Below are 23676 nucleotides of genomic sequence, written 5' to 3' on the forward strand. Positions count from 1 at the left end.
TGTAATATGATATATTGTTTACACCTATTTTGTATAAGCTTGTCAAAGCTTATTTCCATTTTCTTACACATTAAATCCGGTTTAGTAAGTAGTTGTTAGATTAAAGAGTGAATTATGGTTCCTCATTATTTCCATCATCCAATGTCTCAAATTTCATTTTGAATATTGTCTGGCTATGTATATAAGAGTAAATGCATTGAAACTCTTATTTTCATTACATTTACATGTATATTACATTTTCCTAGACTTTGATTAATTATTTGATAAGTATATTTAGGCATGTGATTTATTTTAATCTTTATATATTTTTTTATTTAACTAAGTTTTAATAATTTTTAAATAAAAATAAAATTATATGACTATAAATTTAAATAAAAATAAATTTAAATATAAAAATAAAATTACTAATTAAAGATATTTTTTTTAAGTACACTTATTAATACAGTTCTCCCGTAGTCTTGATCGAATTTTAAGATTGAATAATGATATTTTGATATAAAAAAAGTTTTACACTTATTTAATACCATACAAAGTTTGACACTATAAGACTAGTTTTTAAGTATACACCTCTATATGGAATGGATTCCGATATTTTAACAATTTGTATATGCTATTGTTTTATTGGTTGGTATATTTAAAATAGACCAATCACATAAGTTGTTGTCAAAAAAATTGTTAAAAGAAAGTTTTTCATATAGAATAGATGTCTTTTGTCATTCATCAACTTGTTTACTTTTTTATTGTTATATGTGAGAAATATTAAAATTATTTTATTAAAATAAAACATATTTTTTAAAATAAGAAGAATTATAATTTAAAGGATTTTAATTTTTTGTATTATGTTATTTGAAGAATGCAAATGAATTTATGATTGAAATAATGCCTCTTAAATAAGTTTAATTTTTTTTTTGTAATTGTATAATTTAACAGAATAAAATTATTCTCTAAATTTATCCATTTAAATGCATTAGTTAACCCGATAAATCTTATATTTATATATATATATATATATATATATATATATATATATATATATATATATATATATAATTTGAGAAATTGTCATATTTACTGGACCAATGGGTGAACCTCCCAACTCACTATTGAGTAGACTCGGTATGACTATCATATTGTGCTAGTTACATAAAAGGTTAATTCAACTTAATATATAGATATCAATAACACTTTTAAAGCTTTTCTTAACTTGATCTCTGTGAGACCCTGGATAATTAGCAAAGATAAATCTGACACCTCACCACTTATCCACGCCACATCATTTCTCAGCCATTAAAACCCACTCCCAAATCTGATAAATCCCTCTGCTGTGCACAAAAACCGAGCCACATCATTACTCTGAAACATTAAAAACGCACCAATCTTTGCATGCACGCACGCCACGTGTCACGGGGGAAACTTCCAATTCAGAGTTTGGTGTGCAGGTGTCGGCTTGAGAGACGTTCGTTCAAACGAACGTGAGTTTAACCAAAACTGGATTTTTGGAAAACACTCTCTCACTTGCACGCACTCATCTTCAACCTCAGAACTCACCCTTTCATCTTCTCCAACTTCTCTCTAAAAACTCTTAACTTCTCTCTACTGTAAAACTCACATCTCTTCTCCGATCACGTTTGCAGCACCGTAGGAGTGTTCGTCCTGTTGTGATCTTCATTTTGGACCGAACCAATCTCAGTTCTGAAAACGGTAAGTCTTCCAACTTAGGTATCGTTTCTGGATATTCCTGCGAACCCAGATTCTGTTGCATGCAAGGGTAGGAGTTGATATTTTTCTACATTCCTTTGGCTAGATTTAGTGGAAGAAACTTAAGTGGCTGTTGAGTATAGAAAAGAGTTGTAGTCGAACGTGTGAAAGTCATACTTTTAGGGCGTACACTGCTATCCAGGTAAGGGAAGCTTATTAAATTTAATCCTTATGTTTGTCCTGTACTGTATGAATATTACGTATGTCGCATGAAGTATGAACTGTGTTATTTGATTGTTGGTATATGATCATAAGTATGAGGTGTATATTGGTTGAGTATGCATGATCGAACGTGGTTGTACTACATGAACATGGTATATGTTGGTTGAAATGTATGATATGAGTGATACGTGTGAATATAAAATATATATGCTTAGAAGAAGTGAAACTTGAATATCAAATTTTCTAGGATAACGTATGTCCGACATTAAACGGTTCTCGACCGTTTGGTGTTCCAGTAAACTTCTTTGAATTGGAATACTTTCATTTGGGAAGGATTCTGGTCGAGCATGAGCTATGTAGGTCTTTTACGTATAGTTCATAATGAACAGTGTCGAGAGTCCTTGATAATACAGATCCTTCATCTGTGTCGACCAACAGTGTCGAGAGTCCTTGATAATACAAATCCTTCATCTGTGTCGACCAACAGTGTCGAGAGTCCTTGATAATACAGATCCTTCATCTGTGTCGACCAACAGTGTCGAGAGTCCTTGATAATACAAATCCTTCATCTGTGTCGACCAACAGTGTCGAGAGTCCTTGATAATACAAATCCTTCATCTGTGTCGACCAACAGTGTCGAGAGTCCTTGATAATACAGATCCTTCATATGTGTCGACCGACAGTGTCGAGCAACCTTCCTAATACAGGTCGTCCATTTGGGTCGACCGACGGTGTCGAGCAACCTCCTTAATACAGGTCGTCCATTTGGGTCGACCGACAGTGTCGAGCACCCGTGTTAATACAGGTCGCCCATCTATCTCGTAGTCGGTCCTATTATGTTTTGGAAAGGGGTAAATTCTCCGGTCTCGTTCCTCACGGTTATCCCAGTTATAAAGAGGGTTGAACGTTTGTGATTATATGTAATTGGACTGAAAGATTATGAATGATGAACAGTATATGTGATGAATAAACGGTTGTGGAATGGGAATGAGCGTTCCAGGGAGGAACGACTCTAGAATGAAAGTTGCGAATTGTAATGTATGAATGTGGACAAAGCTTAGCCGACGTTTCATCCTGATGTTCCGTGAGTACTCGTCCTCACGTAGAGGGGGTACATCATGTGTGGGAACGGCAGGAGGTCCTAGTCCTTAGGGTTACTTTGGACGGAACGGACTAACCTCGGGTGGCAGCTGAGGAGAAATTCAGTTATCATGTCACCTGGGTGCAAGAAACGTAGTAGCTACACAGAATTCATACAGTCCGGACAGTCAGTCTAGTATCAGGAATTGGTTGAGTAATTGAATGAGTTAAATTATATGTTGTGAAGTATCGACATGATTGTTATGTTTATGAAATGTGTATTTTACTTGAATTAAATTCGATAAGCTTACCCCTGCACTCGTTTTCCTTGTATTGTCGATCGTCATTGTACGTCCGTCTTGTCCTTGCGATGATCATCCATGTGGATGGGAGCAGATGGAAGTGCTCTGATGGAAGAGACGCTGGGAGAAGAGATTTTGGAAGATGCCAATCCGGTTGAAGTAGAGGTTAAGGTCGAGCACTAGAGTGCTCGACATGGGGTAGCCTTTATTATTTTGTTTAGCTTATGAAAGTTCAGCTGATGTTTGTATAAACATGAGTCTTAGAACCTTGGAATACCGCTGGACTATATTACATTCTGTACTTTAAGCCGTTCGACGTTTTGAACCTCGTAAGTTTTTGTAAAGACTGCACTGTTTTACTGTTAAATGTAATTAATTCTGATTATGGTTATTACTGTATTTTGGGATGTTACAATCTCTCTTCAACATAATAAATATAATAAATATGATATAATAATTAATATATAAAAGTAAATAAGTCAAATATAACTGTTGAAGAATAAACGTTATTTTTATTAAAATATTTAACAAGACAATCTATTTACTTCAACTTTTCTCAAGTTTCTTTTACTCTTTGACATAAAATACACATTCTGATGATATAACATCATAATTTTCATCTGCTGAAGGTATTTTCAAGAAAAATATCATTGTTAGGTTCTCCAATTTATTCATCGATAGTTATGGTGCATTTATGTTAGATTATTCCATTTTAGGCTTCTTTATGTCATTCTTTTTCTTCGTTCATGCAAAAACTAACATTAATATCTTTGTTTTCCTATTTTCTCATCTTTTTTTTTCTCAGGTTTAATGGAAGGAAGACAAAGTTTTTTCCTATCTTACTAAAATTCTCTCTCATCAAAAGGTTCAATTTTTTTTTATTCGATGCATATTCAGGTTTTATTCTTTCTATTCATTGTCCATGAATTTACACAATCTGGTTATTTCATTTTTGTCATTCATATGAGTATTGACTAAAACTGGAAGTGGTTTGATGTGAAAAAAAAGGAATAAGTGATTTAATATTTATATTAGAAAATAGTTGCGAATTAAATATTATATTTGTTAATGAAGAAAAACACATAAGATTTTATGTATAGATAATAACAAATGAAAGTTATTTTTTATCTTATGTATTTTATTGTTATTGTAGAATCCACTACCATTTATCTTTGAAAAAACATAAAAAGATGATTTAGTTATTTTAATATATCATATAATTTTTTATCTTTATTATAATGTACCTTGTAGAAAATGTTGGCGGTGTCCCTTATCAAGTACTTTATAATTTCTCATAAAACATTTAATATACCTTAACTTATTTATCTTTATTAAAAACATTAAAGAGATGTAAAAATAATTTTATTTAGAATGTGAAATCAATGTTCTTCCTATTAAGTTTCTCATTTTAATATAATGTTTCTCACTTAAAAAAAATAAATGCATTTTTATATGATGATATTGGTATGTTCTATCAACAAACTATACTTGGTTGATATGTCTTACAATGAGGACCAAAAATATAAAAATAATTATATTTGACATGTAGATATATCTATTTTTTATGTTACACAGACCATACCATGGATCAACAATTTGGAAAAATAAATGATTACACAGATGCCTACTTTGAAGGAATAATTCGTGCTTGTGAGGTAAATATTACTACATAATATTTATTTTATATAATTACTTTTCATTTAATAATCATAATATCTAACATAGTTTACTTTTGTAAAATATAAATCAGAGCAGAGTAAGAATTCCAAAAGGGTTCTATAACACATGGAGTAATGAACTGGGCAAAGCAGTTATACTTGAAGATGATTATGGCAATATTTTTGCTGTGGAAATTGATGTTATTACAATAAACAATAAAGTTTGTGCTTATTTTAACAATGGTATGAATAGTTTGAAGGATTTCTACCATATTGAGGTTGGAAAATTGGTGCACTTTAAATATGTAGGACAAGGTACCTTCAAAATAAGGTTCTCTATTCTATTCCAAGGCCACCATTAGAAACCACTTCAAGGATTCAAAAGGGCACTAGAAGAATGTTATGGGAAAGTAATATTTTTTATGAACAATTTCCCAATATGGAAAACAATGGTTAGTTATAACATTTATAATATATGTTTGTTAATTAATTGTATTTTTTTTGTTTTAACTATAAGTTTTAATGTGTATGTTATTCCAGCAAATGTGGTGAAAGATGAATTTATAAATCAAGCATCAACTATTGGTGTGAAGTTACCAAACAATGTGGAAGAAGAATGAGAGATAATATGGAAAAATGGTGAAATAGTAAATCAAGTTGTTCTTGGAAGAGGTATACAGAGAAAACAACTTTGAAGAAATGGAAAGGTTCAATTTTCGAAAGTAGGAGATGAAAAATTAAGTGTGAGAATAATGCATGTTTAAGTTAGTAGTTTTTGTTATGATTAAGTGTTTTTTTATTTTTTTATTGACAAAACATTATCATGTTCTTGACTTAAAACCACTTAATATAAATTATTTATACAATATTTATAAGAAAATTTATACGTTTGTTTAAATGGTGAATTCTTATAAGATTGTTCTAGCCTATTATTTATCAAATAATTAAATATGTCTTTTCGTCTTTAAATTATTATAAAAAATTATGTTTCGTTTTTAAATTAAACTATAAAGTATTTTTTTATTTTTTTATTTTATAAAAATATATGTAAAACATTTAATATATCAAACAAAATTTCATGAATTAAAATATAACCTTAACATATAATTTGTTGGGAATCACATTTTATATTGATTTTCATAAAATATAAAAACTAAATTTTTATAATTTAATTTAAGAATGATACATAATTTTTTATAATAATTTGAAAATAAAAATATATTTAACTCTTAATTAAAATAAATTTTAATTGATTAGAAATGTGATGTTATGATTATATAAGGATCTTCAATTCAATTCATGTTTGAAAATAAAAAATCATAATCTTGTACTTTTTCAACAGAGTTTCATTTAATATATATAAACATAAAATATATATAATCTTTATTAAATAACTTCAGCATCTTCTAATCCATTAGTGTTGAAATTTATTAGAGACACTTTTCAGATTATTCATGAGTTACAATCATTCATGAAAAGTTACAATTATTCATGAAGACTTACAACCATTCATGAAAAGTTATAATCATTTATGAAGAAATGTAACTAATCAGAATTTGGTATCTTTTGGATTTGAAAGATGTCTGATCAACCTTTCTTGGATTCTGTGCTCTATTGATAAAAAATATAAGATGAGACTCTCAACATTCTCTCCTTCACTTAACACACATATCAATTCGTGAGAATTTTATTCTTGTTTGACGTTAATACTAAGAGTGAGTATTATCGTTGTATTTCTTCTTTGTATCTCAAAAGTGGATTTTGTAAGGACCATGTTTTTCTTGGTGGTGGGGACACGGTGGTCACCCACCTTTCGCATTATTGGAGTGCAATAATGAGGGAAGGAGAGAAAAGGAGAGGGGGGGGGGGGCATTTTACGGGGGAGGCTTGGCAAAAAGAAGGGGGGATTATTGGCATGTGAGAGGGAGAGAGGGGGAGCAGCAGAGGGAGGGAACCCTTCTCCCGTTTCCAGCCGTCCAAAGGGCAACCATGGGAAGTTGTACAAACTCTGAAGGGCAAAGAGGAGGAGCTGGGTTGGGCATCTGGTGAGAGGGGAGTCCTTCCAGCTAGATCTGGAGAGAAAGGGGAGAGGTACTGAATTTGCTAGGAGATCTGGAGCTGTATGACTGGAGGAGATGGATCACAAATTTTACAAAGGAAGTCTTCAAAGAGGTAAGGGGAGTTTGATTTATTTCCTTAATTTTTGAGATATGTTGTGGTTGCTGTAAATCTGGGTAATAATTGGGAAGGAGATGAAGGGGGAGGTTTACTGGATTTCTGGACTCTGGTGCGTTTCTGCAGAATTTCTGCAGAACGCGTGTACGTCCAATTTTGTGAATCAAAATTGGACGTTCGTCCCAACAGTGCTCGACCAATTTTCAGCGTTCGGTCTTGTGAGCGTTAACGTTCGTCCAATTCTGGTGAAACTGGACGTTCGTCCAATTTGTTGAGCGTTCGGTTCTGAACGAACGTCCGCGTTCGTTCGTCTTAGTATGGGACGCTCGTCCAAATCGTATTTAAACAGTAATGAATTCAGTATGGCGTTCAATGGTTCAGCGTTCGGCCTAAGTTATTGATCTTAGCGTTCGGCTCAGTAGTTGAGCGTTCGGCCTTGGTATTGTTGTAATTATGAGCGATCGGCTGAGTTAGTATTCTTAAGTTTCAATTGATGAGCGTTCGGTATTAAGTGTTCGGTGTGAATCTTGGACGTTCGTCCTTGGTTAGTGAGCGTTCGTCCATAAATGTTATAGTGAGCGTTCGTCCGTAAATGTTATAGTGAGCGTTCGTCCGTAAATGTTATAGTGAGCGTTCGTCCGTAAATGTTATAGTGAGCGTTCGTCCATAAGTGTTATAGTGAGCGTTCGTCCATAAGTGATATAGTGAGCGTTCGTCCGTAAATGTTATTTGAACGTTCGTCCATAAGTGTTAATTGAACGTTCGTCCATAAGTGTTATTTGAACGTTCGTCTTTAAGTGTTATTGTGAGCGTTCGTCCTTAATTGTTAGAGTGAGCGTTCGTCCTACAAGTGATTTTGAGCGTTCGTCCTTAATTGTCAGAGTGAGCGTTCGTCCTACAAGTGATTTTGAGCGTTCGTCCTTAATTGTTTGAGTGAGCGTTCGTCCTACAAGTTATTTTGAGCGTTCGTCCTTAAGTGTTATAGTGAGCGTTCGTCCATAAGTGTTATTCTGAGCGTTCGTCCTTAAGTGTTATTCTGAGCGTTCGTCCTTAGTGCTTCATTGAGCGTTCGTCCTTAAGTGTTTCGTTGAGCGTTCGTCCTTAAGTGTTTCGTTGAGCGTTCGTCCTTAAGTGTTTCGTTGAGCGTTCGTCCTTAGTGTTTCGTTGAGCGTTCGTCCTTAGTGTTTCGTTAAGCGTTCGTCCGAAATTGGGCGTTCGGTTTTGATGGATTAAATAGCGTTCGGTCATAAGTTGCTTATTCTTAAGTTTGGATCATGAGCGTTCGTTCTTGGATATTAGGGAGTGTGAGCGTTCGTTTAACTTAGTATCCTCTGGTAGCGTTGTTTAGCGTTCGGTCTATGTACTCGATTATAGCGTTCGGCTGAATAGTGTTTGATCAAGTGAGACGTTCGGTTGTAGCGCTCGGCCGATAGTGTTCGATCAGATGGCGTTCGTTTAAATAGTGATCAATATAGAACGTTCGGCCGGATTGGGTTAGGTCTCATAGCGTTCGTCCAAGTGGTGTCGGCCTTATATTGTTGAATAACGTTCGTCCAGTAGCGTTCGTCCAATAGGGTTCGTATAATATTCAACCAAATAGCGTTCGGCCAGTTAGCGTCCGGTCAGATAGTGTTCGTTCAAATAGTGTTCGTTCAAATAGTGTTCGTTCAAATAGTGTTCGTTCAAATAGTGTTCGTCCAAATAGTGTTCGTCCAAATAGTGTTCGTCCAAATAGTGTTCGTCCAAATAGTGTTCGTCCAAATAGTGTTCGTCCAAATAGTGTTCGTCCAAATAGTGTTCGTCCCAATAGTGTTCGGTAAACAGGGTTCGGTTCCATGGTTATTTTTGCTCTTATTTTAAGTGTGCAATGTGTTTTATATATATATATATATATATATATATACTCTGAGGTAAATTCATGTGAAACAAAAATATGTGAATGCATGAGATGTGATAAAATTACTGTGATAAATGTATTTTATTATGTTGATATGAAATTGTGCATTTGATCACGAAATGATTATTACGGGGAGAGTTACATAGAGGTGTAATGTGAGTTGAGGAATATGAGTATGGTATGAATCTCATGGAGAGATTCTATAAAATTATGGTATTAGTGTGTATGTTGATGTTGAGGGTCCCGTAGTTGGAGGTTATCCTGATACTCTAATAATCATCCCGTCTCATGTAGAGAAGGATGAATTATGTGGTGAGAGGAGCAGGAGGTCCTGGTCTATGTTCCGGTTTGGACATAGTGAGGGGACTAACTTTGTGAATGGTATGAAGTATTTTGGAAGTGTATTTGTAAGGAAAAGTAGAAGTCATCACAAGTGCATAACCTCCCGTGACCGCTCATCAACGTATCATCCGGATGAGTGTCTAGTAGGAATTGTGGTATGATGGTATATGAGAATGTCCGACATAAATTTTATATGATGTTTTTATCAAAGCATTTATGCATGTTTTATAAGTGCGGTGTTGCATGTTAGCTCACCCTTACTTGTTTGTTTGTGCCGGAAAACTATATTTTTGCGATGATCGTATAACGTATTTGTTATACGGGAGCAGAGGAAGGATTGTCGCATGATCTGGTGTAGATGAAGGAAGATTTGGAAGAACAGATTAGAGGGATTCAATGAGATCTTTGCAGTCAACTATGAGCTTAAAACTTATGTATAGATTTAAGTTTGAGGTTACATGGCGTTAATGTAATTGTATTATTACAATATTTTAAATTTTGAATTTTTAAAGGGAGAATTTTTGGGATGTTACAGATTTCATGATTTCCTTTGCTCTTATAAGAGACGAAATATTGCTTTTAAAAAAGTGTGTATTCACGCTTAGAAAATTACATCAAGTCTACATTGTTGTTCATCTTGTTTTCCTAGTTTTTCTAAGTTCTTGAAAAATTGTTCCAACAATTAGTCACTTAATTACAATTAAAACATCGTTAAATGAGATCCAATCAAATGAAAATTTTTCATGGCCAAATAAAAAAAAAAGGGTTAACATTAATTAGGATCACAAACATTTTGAATATATAATCAAATAAATGTGTTAGGGCATGTTGTTTCGTAATTTATGTCTTCACATTTCAATTGCAATGATAAAAAAAAGGTTTTATTGAAAAGGAAATTAGAATAAACAAAAATTAAAAAAATAGATAATAAATTTTGTATCTAATATTTTGTCATACGTTAAGTAACCCACTTCAAAATCATTTGATAGTTTACTCAATAGTTGAAACTTCGAAGTTTACTATATAATTAAGTTAAACTCACCTTTTAGTTAAACTATATGTCAAACTTCATCAATTCGTTCTTCCTTCGTGGTTTTGAATGACTAAACACTTTTAAAGAATTCTAACATCTTTTGACAAATATAAATATTCTAATAAAAAAATTGTTATAATTTTTCTTTACGTTAAACAAGTCATGACAGTAGAAAGAATATATTTATACTCTACGATACCAATTTATTATAAATTTTAATTATAGTATTATTTTATGATTTTAATTTTAATTTATATATTAAAGATATTAATTTGTTACAATATAAAACATAAAAAAATACTAGTAAAGTAAAATAAACTAGAATCATTAATAAAACAAATTCAAGATATACATATCGATACTTAAATTTCAATTATTTTGAATAAAAAAATATCAATTATTAATTTTTTGTATTATCTCAATCATTAATTTTAAAAATTAATGATTATTAAATTTTGATTTTATTTTCTAAAATGAAAATATTGCTCAAGAAAAGTAAAAATTTGTAATATTAATAAATAATTATATATGATGCATATAACAAAACATGGTCGATATGTCCGAGTGGTTAAGGAGACAGACTTGAAATCTGTTGGGCTACGCCCGCGCAGGTTCGAACCCTGCTGTTGACGTTTTTTAATAAATCTTAATATAATTACTATATCTTTCGTTATGAATTTTTTGATATATATGTTCTAAAAATTAATAAATATTGGAGATTTTTATTTTAATTACTTTTAAAATATCACATTTTTTAATGCATAAACCTGATAGCCCAGGATTGAATTGTGGACCCAATTTAAACCAATCCCATTTAATGAGGTTTATGAAAAAATAAACAATATTTAGTTACATTTTAACTACACGCTAACTAACACGTTTACACTAATTTTTAATTAAAATTATATTAATACGTTCACTAATTTTTCATTTTAAATTATATTTTTAGTCATTAAAAATATTTTTTTAGCCTCTTTTGATTTTTATACATACCATCTTTTATGTATTTATATGAAATAATAAAAGTTAAACATTATTGTTTTACTAAATTGACCCTAGCTTTCTCAATAATGTCGATATGTCCGAGTGGTTAAGGAGACAGACTTGAAATCTGTTGGGCTTCGCCCGCGCAGGTTCGAACCCTGCTGTCGACGACTTTAATTTTTATAATACCTCATATCTACACATACAAAAACAAAGTATATTAAAACAAAATGTCCTACTTTCAAATGAGGTCATGATATTCATATAATAAAAGTTAGCAAACCCCTGTATATATATAATTAAATTAAAAAAACTACATTTATTTATTTTAAATTGTTTGAAAGGCAAAATATGTTAAAGATTCGAATAAAGATAAATTTAAATGAAAAATAAATATATCAAACGAAACTAGAGAAAATAAATATATTTCTCTAAAATACTTTGTATATATTCTCCTAATCCTGATTTATTTCTTCATAAATCAACCACACATAAACTTTATTGCATTTTTAGTGATGACGTATATATTTTACTTAATCTCATCAATAATAAATACTCCATAATTTACACGCATCAATTATTGGACTTCAAAAGCAGATATTTGCCAAAAAGAATTCAAGTATTTATGAGGAGGGCAATTCAATTTTTGAAATTTCAGGTGAGTAAAAATTTATAAGGAGGATATGTTAGAGGAGGTAAAACATGCCTTAATTTTTTTAAAGCTTCATTACCAGATTGAAAAAAGGTGAATGAAGAAGAGATGAAATAGTCAATGTCTTAGGGTTGAAGTAATGAACTTTTTGTGAGTCATTGAGAAGAAGAGAAATAAGGGATCACCACTGTGTAGATAAGAAAATATTGAACTATGTCACCATTATTTTTTATTCTTTTTATATCTTGCACTCTTCACACTCAAGTTCTGTTGAATCTCTAATGCAACAATCCTTCATACCCATTTGATTTCAATGAGCATTTCTTCCTGCAATGAAATCGTTTGAACATCTTCAAGAACAAGCCAAGAAGCTCAAACATCTGTGATTGTTCCAGCCAAAAATAATGAACACCCATTCATAACTTTTCTTATATTTTCATCAACTGAAATATCCATGTCACATATCACTACTTTTCCAAACAATTTTTTGGTGAAGAACCACTTACACTTACTCCACTGTCTCCACTCCCACTTTCTTCAAATCGACAGAACCCATTTTTCTTCAACTCCCACAACATAAATCAACCCAACACTGAACAATCCGATTAACTGAAACCAGAGACAAGAAAACAGTTCAAATTGGAGAGAGAGTGAGAGAGTGAGATTACCGAGAGTTCAAATTAGAAGCCATTGGGTTGATTAAATGGCAAATTTTCCGAGAACTTTAACTGGTTTCAACAACAACCTTAAAAACTGAAGAAAATATGTTCAGAAATTGTTTTTGGCATCTAACATAAATCTTCAAAATTTGGTAAATACAGTACAATAGCTCTCCGTCTGGAACATTCTCTCTCTCTCTGTCTAAGAATACAAAACGCAGTTAAAGTAATTACAGCCTGTGTGGACCTCTTGGTAGTGTCGTTTTTCCCGCAACCAAACACCACCGCATGCATGCATGATTTCTCTCTATACACATCCAACCCTTCTTCTGCCAATTTTCGCAGTGCAAATTCCAACGTTCAAATCATTCATTCTCCTTCAAAGCCCCATGCCACGTGTCCCTCCAACCCTCACACAATGCTGATTCCACACATGCGCATGCTGCCATGAACATGGTGATGGTGATGATGGTTCACCATCTCGTGACACCTCCTTAACCCTTCACTACTCCGGAGCCTCCACTCTCCGACGTTCTCTTCCTCTATTCCTTTTTCTTCTTCTTCTATCTCTTCCTCTTCCTCTTCTTCTTCTATGTCTTCCTCTTCCTCTTCGAGATCTGACACCAGACGCAATGTCAAACGCCCGTTCTCTCGCCATGCATGCAGAATCTCCGGTCGCTCTATTCTCACTTCCGTCAATTCCAACCTCCCGTCTTTCCTCACCGGCCGGAGATAAAAACTCGGTTTACCGTTCCGATTGAGCGACGACAGCGGCGGTGGAAATGTCCTCACCTTCCCTCTCCCTTCCGTCTTCACCGTCCTCCTCCGAGAAATCTGCTCGCCATCGATCACATCCTCGTCCTCGCAATTGCTGTGGATTTGGTCGGAGCTCTCGCAGCCTAGAGTCTCCGTGCATGAGGCCAAGCCGCTGACGAAGCAAACCACCTCTTCATCAAGGGATCCATTCTGTGTCTTCTTGGGCCGAGGCACGTCGCTGTTGGGCTTCAGCATGGCGGACTCCAGAACGTTGGGAGGTCTGTGGACGTCTGTGGTGGCGAGTCCAAGGCCCAAAAGTGGATGGTGGTGATAGTGGTGGTGATGATGACACGTGTCAGTGGAGGTGTTTCTCTTGAACAATTTGATCATGGCAGGGAAGACGAGGGAGAAAAGAAAAGGCGGATAGAAAGGGAAACCGGTTGAGTTTGTCATGGCATAATAACAATAATCATAATCAAAACGTAAAAGCAGTTGTAACAATTTGTGAGAAGGGATTCTGGAAAGAGAAGAAGAGAAAGAAGGTATTAATAAAATAAAAAGGAAAAGCATAGCATGGGCATGGGGTGGCAGAGTGAGAGTGCCAACCAAACAAAACGCAAGAAAAGGAAGGGCGTGTTTGTTTCGGGGTATGAGCTGGAATCCTTCATGGAGCAAACGGTGGCGGGTCCCACGTTGGACTCCGCGCAAATAGCTTTTTATCTTTCTTTTTTTCTGTGGGTTAAATTTTAACCAAACGCTAACCTCTTATCTCCTAATCCTACATGCCACGTATTAATTATGCGTTGACCTCTTTTTATCACTTCGTTAATCTTTTTCTTTTCTTTTTCATTTCTCTTCTACCATTTTTATGCTCATACACGTTTTAGTCAAACATCGAACTGTTGTCAATAATTAGAAACCATTTTTTATTTTGGTTATTCTTTGTTACGGTTTGACCATCCCTAACAAAATTAAGAAAACGCGATTCCCAGGTCTTCTAATAAGCACGTTTGCAAGACACAGACATTGGCCCTCGGAGTTTGCGCGAGTTGTTCCTGCTCCCAGACCCAGGCAATGATCATTTACACGTTGTTCAAAAACAAAGTTGTATCATTTGTTCCGAAAATTAAATTGCTGGTTATTTCAATCATTTCTACATCGGTTCTTATTTGAAAAAGTAGTTTTCAGATCAACGTTGTAAAAGTTGTTCAGAAATCACCATTTGTCCGTGTCCTTCATAAATGTGCCGAATTCATCTCTTGAGGGATGCTTGAATTTCTTCTAGCGTACGCCCCTTCGTCTCTGGCACTAGTTTTGCCACGAACAGAACAGTGAAGCCACATATGGCAGAGAAGATGAAGAAAGTTCCTGAACGAACATAGTGTGAGTTTTTGCTTTCTTGGTATCATTTCTTTTCTGGGTCATTTTGGTTTTCTCTTTTAAGGGTGGAGTAAGTATGAATGAACCTACCTGCGGAACTCCAACTCATGAGAAAGTTAAAAGCATATGACACAATCCAAGAACACAACCAGCTAACCAAAGTCACAAGACTTCCTGCAGAGCCCTTCACATTAATGGGAAATATCTGGGAGCCATGAAAAAGATAATTCAGTACACTTTAAGAACTTCTTATGATCCATTTTTTATTTCATATATATATGTTCAGAAACTATACCTCAGACATTATAACCCAGGGGATTCCTCCCATGCCAAGAGAGAATGATCCTGTATATACCTGATCATTGCAAAAACTAACTGTTCAAAATATCAGGTATGTGGATTTATTTCAATGTTTTCAATATTCTTCGTTACAAATAAAATGCTAACTAGAAACAAAGAAAGAAGTCATTTTTTGGTTTGAGTATTTGACAGTAAAGAACTCGAACTTCATTACATTATACACTCTAGAAGTATTTGATGTTCAGTGATGTTATTATTAACTGGGCAAAAAGAAAACACAGGTAACATTCTTTCATCTCATTTCAATGTCATAAAACGAGTAATGAATTTGAATTTATGTTTTGTTATTGTTATTATTATCCAATTAAATGCATAAGATTGCACACTGTAATCAAAGATTCAAATAATGGTGCATTATTGCTTAAACATTGCCATTGAAAAATCATCACCAGTACACCGACAAGTGCCAGAATGGGACTGACTTCCTTCCATTTATGTAGGTCCTGCATGAGGCAAGCTCAATTAATTGACCATTTTGAAATAACTAAAGTAAAAAAGCAATCTTGGTAGAGCAGATTTTGTTATTTAAAGAACCTGCAAGAAGAATGATAGGGCTGCAAGGAAGCATCCTAAGCATGTTCCCGAAGCAGAAACCTGCATAAAGCTAAACATTTTGGATTCAGATCTTACATATCAGCACAAAACAGAAGAAACAAAACATCATCTTTTCTACCAGCAGAAGTGGTCGTCTACCAGATTTATCCATCAAAAGCACTCCCAGAGCTGTCATTGGGATCTATGAAGATACAAGTGAAGAGAAGACTCACCAAAGGAGTGGCATCTATCTCATTTTATACAACATTAAGAAGGCAAGCGAATAAACTGTATGAAGAGAATGAAAACCTGAACTGCAACCATTGCTATCATTCCAATACTTCCCGAAAATCCTGAGATAGATAAGAATTTCTGCCTCTATGACAATTGTGTTATAAGTTGAACATTCTCATGGCCATCTTCTTTATCAGTCATGTGTTAGAAGCATTAAAAAAAGAATATGCATGTACCCGCAGAGATGAATATAGAACTTGCATAAAAAGCAATGCCGTTAACCCCTCCAAACTGTTGCAGTATCATCAGACCAACTCCTACCTAACAAAGTAATTAAAAAATACCATAAGAATCTGCAAAAAGGACAAGACAGGCTGCAAGAACAAGAAAATATATCTTAGAAAGCTCAGCTCACAGTAAGTGACTTCAAATACTGCAACTGAAATAAGCCAAAAATGGTAGCTTCTGTTTTGGTCTGAAGGGCTTCGGTAAAATCCTACAAAAAAAATAACATAGAATAATGTGTTAGACTCTTAAGCTTCTTCTACTACCCCAACACAATAATGAACAAACACTATATGTACTCTAATTTCAGTGGCCTCTTGAGAAACATCAGCATTCTTTCCTCTAAGACGCTGTAGAACAGATTCACTCGTTTCCCAGTGACCAAATTTTGCCTACACAAGATTTCAAACTGTCACAAACTTGCAATGTGTTTGTCTAACATGTAGTGATTCCAATTATTTGACACAAGTGACTGAAAATCTCAGTTTCTTGTGTGAATCATGTCATGTTCAACAACAGATCAACAAAAATATCTCAAACAACTCACCAGCCACCTAGGAGATTCGGGAATGAAGAATAGACCCAAAAGTTGTACGAGACACGGAATAGTTCCTGAGATAAAGAAAGAAAATGCCACTTACATTGCAACCTTTCTTAATTTCACTATGTTAGATGAAAACCATGCAGATGAGCATTACCTATTAGAGCCAAAATCCTCCAATTTAAGAACGATCCAATAAGATAAGTTAATGATACCCCACAACAAATCATTAACTGTCAAAAGAAACTCCAAATTGGATTTTAAATAAGCCTATTACTTGCAATGGAAGCAAAGTGATACTCAGAAAAGAATCATCGTTTCCTTACCTGATGAACTGTGGTGAATCCCCCTCGGAGATTCTTGGGTGTTATTTCTGCCACATAAACTGGTACCTATAATGGAAACAGAAGAAACAAACCCATTGTTTTTGTTTTGAGCGACCGAATTCCTCTCGAACTGCATTTGTGAAAAACTAAGAGTCACAACAATTACCACATAAGATAGAAGGCCCATTCCACATCCTACCAAAAATCTTCCCACGTAAAGCCACCAACCAACCTTCAAACAAGCACCAAGTGTCAGATAAAAACGACTTAACTTGTGTGCAAATATCAAGGTTTGCTTTATCGATCAAGTTAATTGCTCAAAAAGATATTTTGCTTGTATAGGCTTATATGAAAGTGGCGTGTAAGGATGGTAACCTTTGACAATGATATGGCAAGCCATCCCAAGATGCAGAATACTTCGGAGAAACCCATAGCCTGTTTTTCAAAATGGAACAAAACGGAAGATTGAAATAAGGTTGTTAGGAATTCAGGATGACAAGTAATTCAAGGTGGAGAAGATTGTTACGAATTCAAAATACCAGTATACAAGTAGAAGATTCCTAAACATGTTGCTTGAAGGTTTTGGATTAAAAGTATTGTTACAGTATCTTATATGGACTGATTCACGAAAACTTATTGCCTAATGTTAAGTTAAAAGTGATGTTGTAATTTCTTATATAGACTTTTTTATAACTGATTGGTTTCAAATCTCCCATGTCTTGAAATACCTAACCACACGAAACTTTCATTTCAAAACACAAATTGAATAAACTTACAGCTCTTCGACCTGCGTAGTCTGCTATTCTACCACTTATGATGGCCCCAATCATTGCTCCAATCGTCAGTATTGATCCAAAAATCGAATACTGGATAAAACCAGACCAATAAAAAGGTATTAAATGTGTTCCTTCCTTCCTCTCATCAGTTAAATGGTTAGTACATGACAAACCAAAACAAAGGTCGTGATTCAAAGTTCAAACCTCAGCCACGCCGAGATTGAGATCATCCATGATTCCATTTTGAGAAGGAGACGAATATCCAATCTGCAAAATTCATACACTGGCAATGGTACTTCCAAACTCTCATAAAACTGCCAAAGCAAAAACGTGTGAAGGGAACTTACAGCAGACCCAAAAACATAAGAACCTGAGACCGCAACAAGGGTGGTAAGTATAAGAATAGCTGGTACCGACCAAGTTTCTTCCTGCCTCTTTTCCTCACACTCAACCCCATCGTTACCATGATAAGCTTGCAATATTTCTGTGGAAAGCAAAGGACTTGAAAATTCTCTCGGTTCAGCACTCTTAGCACTGTCGTCCATGGGAGCCACTAAGAATATTAAGGTTGTTTGTGACAGTAAATGAATCTATGAAGAACAGTGCTTTGTGAGGTCCAAAAATGACTAGTTTGGACGACAGTGTTGGAGATAAGTCTTGTGTATTATTGACTTTCGATACTTCGTTTGATGTTTTGAACTGAACTTCATTGGAGGGACTGTGACATGGTTTTTGTTACTGGGCATGTCAAATCTGAACTGATAGGCGTAGATTTTTTGTAGGATGTGTCATCATAAGCTTGCACAAAAGGCCAAGAGTTCCAAGCTGTGGCATTCTGAAAATCTTACCTTTTCTTGCATGTGATGACCAAGTCCTCAAGATTCTTTTGTGTTGTCCTCAAGATTCTTTTTTAAATTTCTCTTTTATTTTTATACTTGTTATCATGTGATAATGTATTTTGCCGGCAACACATATAATCAACTTAAAGTAAATTAATTTATATTATATTAATCTTCAACCATTCTTCTGAAGCGTATTTTGGTTTAGAAAACACTTCAACATATAATAACTTTTTAAGTATCCAATTTAAAAAAAATATTAGAAACATAAAACAAAAATTGAGAAACAAAAATTATTTAAGTTATATTTTTACATAATCAATTTTATTTAGTTTTTTTATATTTGTAATAATACATTATAGCAATTGACACTATAAATTGTTTTCAAATTTTACTCAGTAATATTTTTAAGTCAAATTGAAAAAAAAAACAAATAATGAGAGTGGAAAGTGACTAGCATGGATTATAAAAGTGTGCACATTAATTTCTTGTTTTCATATTATAAATAAAATGAAATAAAATAAATTATATACATATTATACATTTTTATTTATATAAATTCTAAGACAGCAAATAAAATTACATACACAGAGTCTCTGTTTTAGCTAATACTGACAATTTTGATATGTTACCGTACATTGCACTGATTAAATTGGATAAATAATAGAATCACAAAAAAATTATCGTGACTTGGAGATTGTTATCTCCAAGATTCAAACTTATGTAACTTTTGAATAAACTTTCTTTACACGAAACCCCATCAATGTGCAACTTGCAGAAATTCTGTTGCAGAGGAATACCAAATTCATCTCTCAGAAGGTATTCAAAGAAGCTTGAATTTCCTCTAGTGTACGCCCCTTGGTCTCTGGTACTAGTTTTGCTACGAAAACAACAGTGCTGGCACATATGCCAGAGAACAAGAAGAAAGTTCCTGCTCCAACACAACCAAAACATGACAATGAACCCTTAGTATTCTTTTCTTCCATGTTTTTCTCTTTAAATTTGGATGTTTTACTGATTTTTTTGTCTTGTCTCTAGAGGAAATTAATGTATGTGTTAGAGTGGAAAACAGGAAATAAGAGTAAATTGAAGTTTACCTGATGAACTCCAACTCATGAGAAAGTTAAAAGTATATGCAACAATCAATGAACATGTCCAGTTAACCAAGATTACTAAGCTTCCAGCAGTGCCCTTCACATTAATGGGAAATATCTGAAAAAATATATACATGAACAGCATTCATGTGCTGAGGATTTATTATATTTCAATTTTAATTTGATGAGTCGAAGCATAGTTGAACAAAGCTACCTCAGACATTATAACAGACGGAATTCCAGACATGCCTAGCGAGAACAATCCCATGTATACCTGCTCATTAGGAAATTTAAAACCAAATTGCTTTTATCTATCAGTCATTCAATCCATGAGTAAACCAGGCTGAATATGCAACATGAATTGAAATTTTGTCGGAGAATTAAACTTCAGAGACAACATTAAAGTCCTAAACTCAATTCGATCTTACTAAGACAAATACAAGGCCAGTGAAAAATGAAAAGACAAGGATAAGTAGAAGATGCAACTGTTGGTAGAGTTAGAAAAGCATTACCAGTACACCAACAAGCGCTATAAAGGGACTTATCGACTTCCATTCCTGTAAATCCTGTATCAAGTAAGCCTAATTGTTCTTAGAAATGATTCAAAAAACAAATGATTAAAGCAAAGATCTTCAATCGAAAGAAAAGAACCTTCAAGAAGAATGATAGGGCTGTCAGGAAGCTTCCTACGCATGCTCCTGTAGCAGAAGCCTGTGTAAGAGTCAAAATTTTGGATGAGAATCAACAGAACATGGAAACAAATAAAATTTAAATTTAAAAAAGGAAAAAAAAAAAGTTTGGCCATTTTACCAGTAAAAGTGGTCGTCTTCCACATCTATCCATCAAAAGTACTCCTAAAAATGAAAATGAGACCTATAAACACAAATAAAAGGACTATGTGAAGAGAAGACCCTGGAATGAAGTGTACACGTATCATCCAAAATGGCACTGAACTTGACTTGTATAGAATTGAGCACACAAAACTAATGAAATTGAGTAAACAGAAATAAAAACCTTGAAGACACCCACTGCTATTGTTCCAATAGTGTCTGAAAATCCTGTAAAAGAGAAGAATCTTTGCCTTAATGAATCATGCACAAATCTAGTATTCTATGATTTGTTTTTTCTTATTTGGCATATGTTAGAAGGAGCTGCACCTACCAGCAGAGATAAATATGGAATTTGTATAGAAAAGAATGCCACTAATCCCTCCAAACTGCTGCAGCATCATCAAGCCTACACCTACCTAAACGAGTAACTAAATACCATGAGAGCCTGGAAACATTAAGATAGCCTGAATGAATGGAATGGATTTAGAATGCTCACAGTAAGTGTCCTTAAATACTGCAACTTAAATAAGACGAGAATATTGCCTTTTTCTGTGTGTTGCTGAAGGGCTTCTGTGTATTCCTACAAATGAAGGTACAGCCAAAAAATGTTATATATTAAAATATGTGTCCCCCAGTAAGATCATAACCCAAACAAGAACTTGTTGTGTACTCTGATTTCAGTGGCCTCCTGATAAACATCAGCATGCTTTCCTCTTAGGCGCTGTAGAGCAGACTCACTCTCTTTCAACCGACCAACCTTAGCCTGCAGAAGATTACAAATATCGGTTGTGCTGTGTTATCAAATGACATGTGTTGACTCTAATCATTTGACAAACAGAAGAAAAAACTAGGTTGCTTGTGTGATAAGTGTCCAACATGTACTGATCAAAGAGCAAAATTCCAGAAGCTAAGAACAACTCACCAGCCACCTGGGAGAATCAGGAATGAAGGGAAGAGTCAGAAGGTGCACAATACAAGGAACAGTTCCTGAGATAAAGACAAAAAATTATGTGAGTTACTTCGAACCCTTTTTAATTTGGTTTTGTGAAAAAGAGCAACATAAAGAATAGTACAAGTATATTTACCAATCAAGGCCAAAATCCGCCAATTCAAAAATGCGCCAATAAGATAAGTTAATGACAACCCACAGCAAGTCATTAACTGCCACAATTATACCAAATAGACATTTAAAGTAAGCCTTTGAGTGACACAAAAAATTAAGTGGCACGATACACAAAATAAGAGTGGAATGACTGAGGTGATATCATTTATAGTATTCCTTTACCAGATGACCTTCGGTAAATGCTCCTCTGAGATCCTTGGGTGTTATTTCTGCTATGTATACTGGAACCTAATTTGCAAAGGGAACTGTGTTACATGTATTTCTTGATTGACTGAATAACATTAATTTGAATTGCAGTCATAACATATCAAACGTTAAAGCAATTACCACATAAGATATGATGCCAACCCCACATCCTACCAACATTCTTCCAATATAAAGCCACCAAGAAACCTTCAAACACGGAATATTCATTATCTTAGACTGAATTTAAGGAAATTCAGAGAAACAGATAGAAATCCTGTGGCTTTGGGCGTAGGAAGGAACAGATAGAAACAACCACGAAGTAAACCAATTAGCTCAGAAGTAGCTTTGCTTGAAGCCTAGTTAATAAAGAAACTCGGATATCCGTAAACTTCAATTTGAGAAATCTGGGAAGAAATTAATGCCAAACCTTCGAGAATGCTATGATAACTGATCCCAAGATGCAGAAAACCTCCGAGAAACCCATGGCCTTCATGGAAAAATGAAAAATTTAACCAAAAGTGAACGACTGTACCACTGAAACTAAAACTAAGTGTAATCTGTCTCTGACTTACCAATCGCCGACCCACATAATCTGCTATTCTACCACTTAAAGTGGCACCAACTATCGCTCCAATCGTCAATATTGAACCAAAAGTTGAGTACTGCAAAAGTGACATAAACGATCAAATAAACAAGAACCAATAAACTATAAGGAGTGAATTTAAGAGAAAACTTAACACGGCTTCTTAGGTATTGTTAGTTTCATCTACGTATTACACAAACAATTGGGGTGTCCTCAAGTAAAATTAGAGAATACCAGAAAAGATATACACAACTTAAACATCAAAATTTTACAAGGAACATTCAATTTCCAGAAAAGTCAACTGTTCTTACAACGGCGATACATTTTAAGAAAGATTACAAAAACAAAGATTGTTAGGTGGTAACCTCGGCGACAGAGAGATGCAGGTCGTGCACGATTCCATACTGAGCAGGGGATGAATATCCGAGCTGCAAAAAGAGGTGTGTGATGCGACGGCAAGAACAGAAATGATGATTCTGAATTGTGATGAACCAAAATGTGTGATTGATAACTTACAGCATACCCAAAAACGTAAGAACCAATTGTAGCAGAAACGGCGGTGAAAACAAGCATAAATGTCATCTCAGAAGCTTCACTTTTCTCATCGGCATGGAAATCAACTCCATCTTTGCTCGAAGACAGCAGAGGAGTTGAGTTTAGACTTCCTTCACTGCCTTTGATGCCCATGAGTGATGATTCCTTCGCCCAAAAGTTTCCACCACACGACCAAACACTCCACCCAAGTTGTTTTACACTTAACAAGAAAGCTTAGCAGATAAACATGTGGTTCTGTATCAGATTCATAGCACAAGAACAAAATCGGATATTTAATATTTTATTATTAAAATAACTGTCAACCAGTTGTTGGGAGAAAAAGTAGTTGAAGAAATAATTTTTTGGATGTTGTATTCTACTCTGTAAATCAATACACGCTGATTTTTAGCCATTTCATTATTCTACGACTCTCTTTCTTCCACGATATCTACAATAATAATAAATCTACGACCTTCTTTTTTTAAAACCTTTTTCATATTTTATTTAAATTTGTGTTTTATTGAAAATATTTTTGGATAATTTGAATATTTTTTTATATATGGCAAATCTTAATTCACCTATTTTATAAAAGA

At 34.1% G+C, this 23676-nt stretch overlaps 3 protein-coding genes and 2 non-coding genes across 25 annotated transcripts; 2 read left to right on the forward strand and 3 right to left on the reverse strand.

Moving 5' to 3' along the window:
• The first annotated feature begins 10957 nt into the window (after positions 1 to 10957).
• Positions 10958 to 11039, forward strand: TRNAS-UGA (transfer RNA serine (anticodon UGA)). Its single transcript has one exon. It is a non-coding gene; the product is annotated as a tRNA-Ser (tRNA).
• A 440-nt stretch (positions 11040 to 11479) lies between these two features.
• TRNAS-UGA (transfer RNA serine (anticodon UGA)) lies at positions 11480 to 11561 on the forward strand. The gene has a single exon. It is a non-coding gene; the product is annotated as a tRNA-Ser (tRNA).
• A 1228-nt stretch (positions 11562 to 12789) lies between these two features.
• LOC108342755 (uncharacterized) lies at positions 12790 to 14396 on the reverse strand. The gene has a single exon (XM_017580548.2). The coding sequence runs from the start codon at positions 14026 to 14028 to the stop codon at positions 13114 to 13116; it is 915 nt and encodes a 304-aa protein (XP_017436037.1). The 5' UTR covers positions 14029 to 14396; the 3' UTR covers positions 12790 to 13113.
• Positions 14397 to 14547: 151 nt separating this feature from the next.
• LOC108342753 (sugar transporter ERD6-like 5) lies at positions 14548 to 18924 on the reverse strand. Of its 20 annotated transcripts, XM_052878824.1 has the most exons (18): positions 18242 to 18649; positions 18099 to 18161; positions 17895 to 17984; positions 17494 to 17553; positions 17285 to 17350; positions 17119 to 17184; positions 16950 to 17025; positions 16799 to 16863; positions 16551 to 16643; positions 16382 to 16462; positions 16203 to 16287; positions 16042 to 16085; positions 15872 to 15934; positions 15733 to 15792; positions 15588 to 15641; positions 15134 to 15193; positions 14929 to 15043; positions 14548 to 14826 (listed from the first exon to the last, which is right to left on the reverse strand). In XM_052878824.1, the coding sequence occupies exons 1-18, from the start codon at positions 18437 to 18439 to the stop codon at positions 14711 to 14713; spliced, it is 1455 nt and encodes a 484-aa protein (XP_052734784.1). In that variant the 5' UTR covers positions 18440 to 18649; the 3' UTR covers positions 14548 to 14710. The 20 variants fall into 20 exon arrangements, 2 of the variants coding, with proteins under 2 accessions (XP_052734784.1, XP_052734785.1); XM_052878825.1 differs by lacking the exon at positions 15872 to 15934; XR_008249812.1 differs by lacking the exon at positions 14548 to 14826 and having other exon boundaries at positions 15009 to 15043; positions 15892 to 15934; positions 18242 to 18880.
• Positions 18925 to 19258: 334 nt separating this feature from the next.
• Positions 19259 to 23362, reverse strand: LOC108342754 (sugar transporter ERD6-like 5). Of its 2 annotated transcripts, none has more exons than XM_017580547.2 (18): positions 23066 to 23362; positions 22915 to 22977; positions 22539 to 22628; positions 22394 to 22453; positions 22108 to 22173; positions 21943 to 22008; positions 21743 to 21818; positions 21580 to 21644; positions 21328 to 21420; positions 21154 to 21237; positions 20989 to 21073; positions 20842 to 20885; positions 20638 to 20700; positions 20479 to 20538; positions 20340 to 20384; positions 20042 to 20101; positions 19831 to 19945; positions 19259 to 19664 (listed from the first exon to the last, which is right to left on the reverse strand). In XM_017580547.2, exons 1-18 carry the CDS (start codon positions 23234 to 23236, stop codon positions 19546 to 19548), a joined length of 1425 nt encoding a protein of 474 aa, XP_017436036.1. In that variant the 5' UTR covers positions 23237 to 23362; the 3' UTR covers positions 19259 to 19545. The 2 variants fall into 2 exon arrangements, with proteins under 2 accessions (XP_017436036.1, XP_017436035.1); XM_017580546.2 differs by having other exon boundaries at positions 20340 to 20393; positions 23066 to 23360.
• Positions 23363 to 23676: the final 314 nt, after the last annotated feature.

The sequence above is a fragment of the Vigna angularis genome, chromosome 6, assembly GCF_016808095.1.
Source record: "Vigna angularis cultivar LongXiaoDou No.4 chromosome 6, ASM1680809v1, whole genome shotgun sequence".
NCBI classification, from domain to species: Eukaryota; Viridiplantae; Streptophyta; class Magnoliopsida; order Fabales; family Fabaceae; genus Vigna; species Vigna angularis.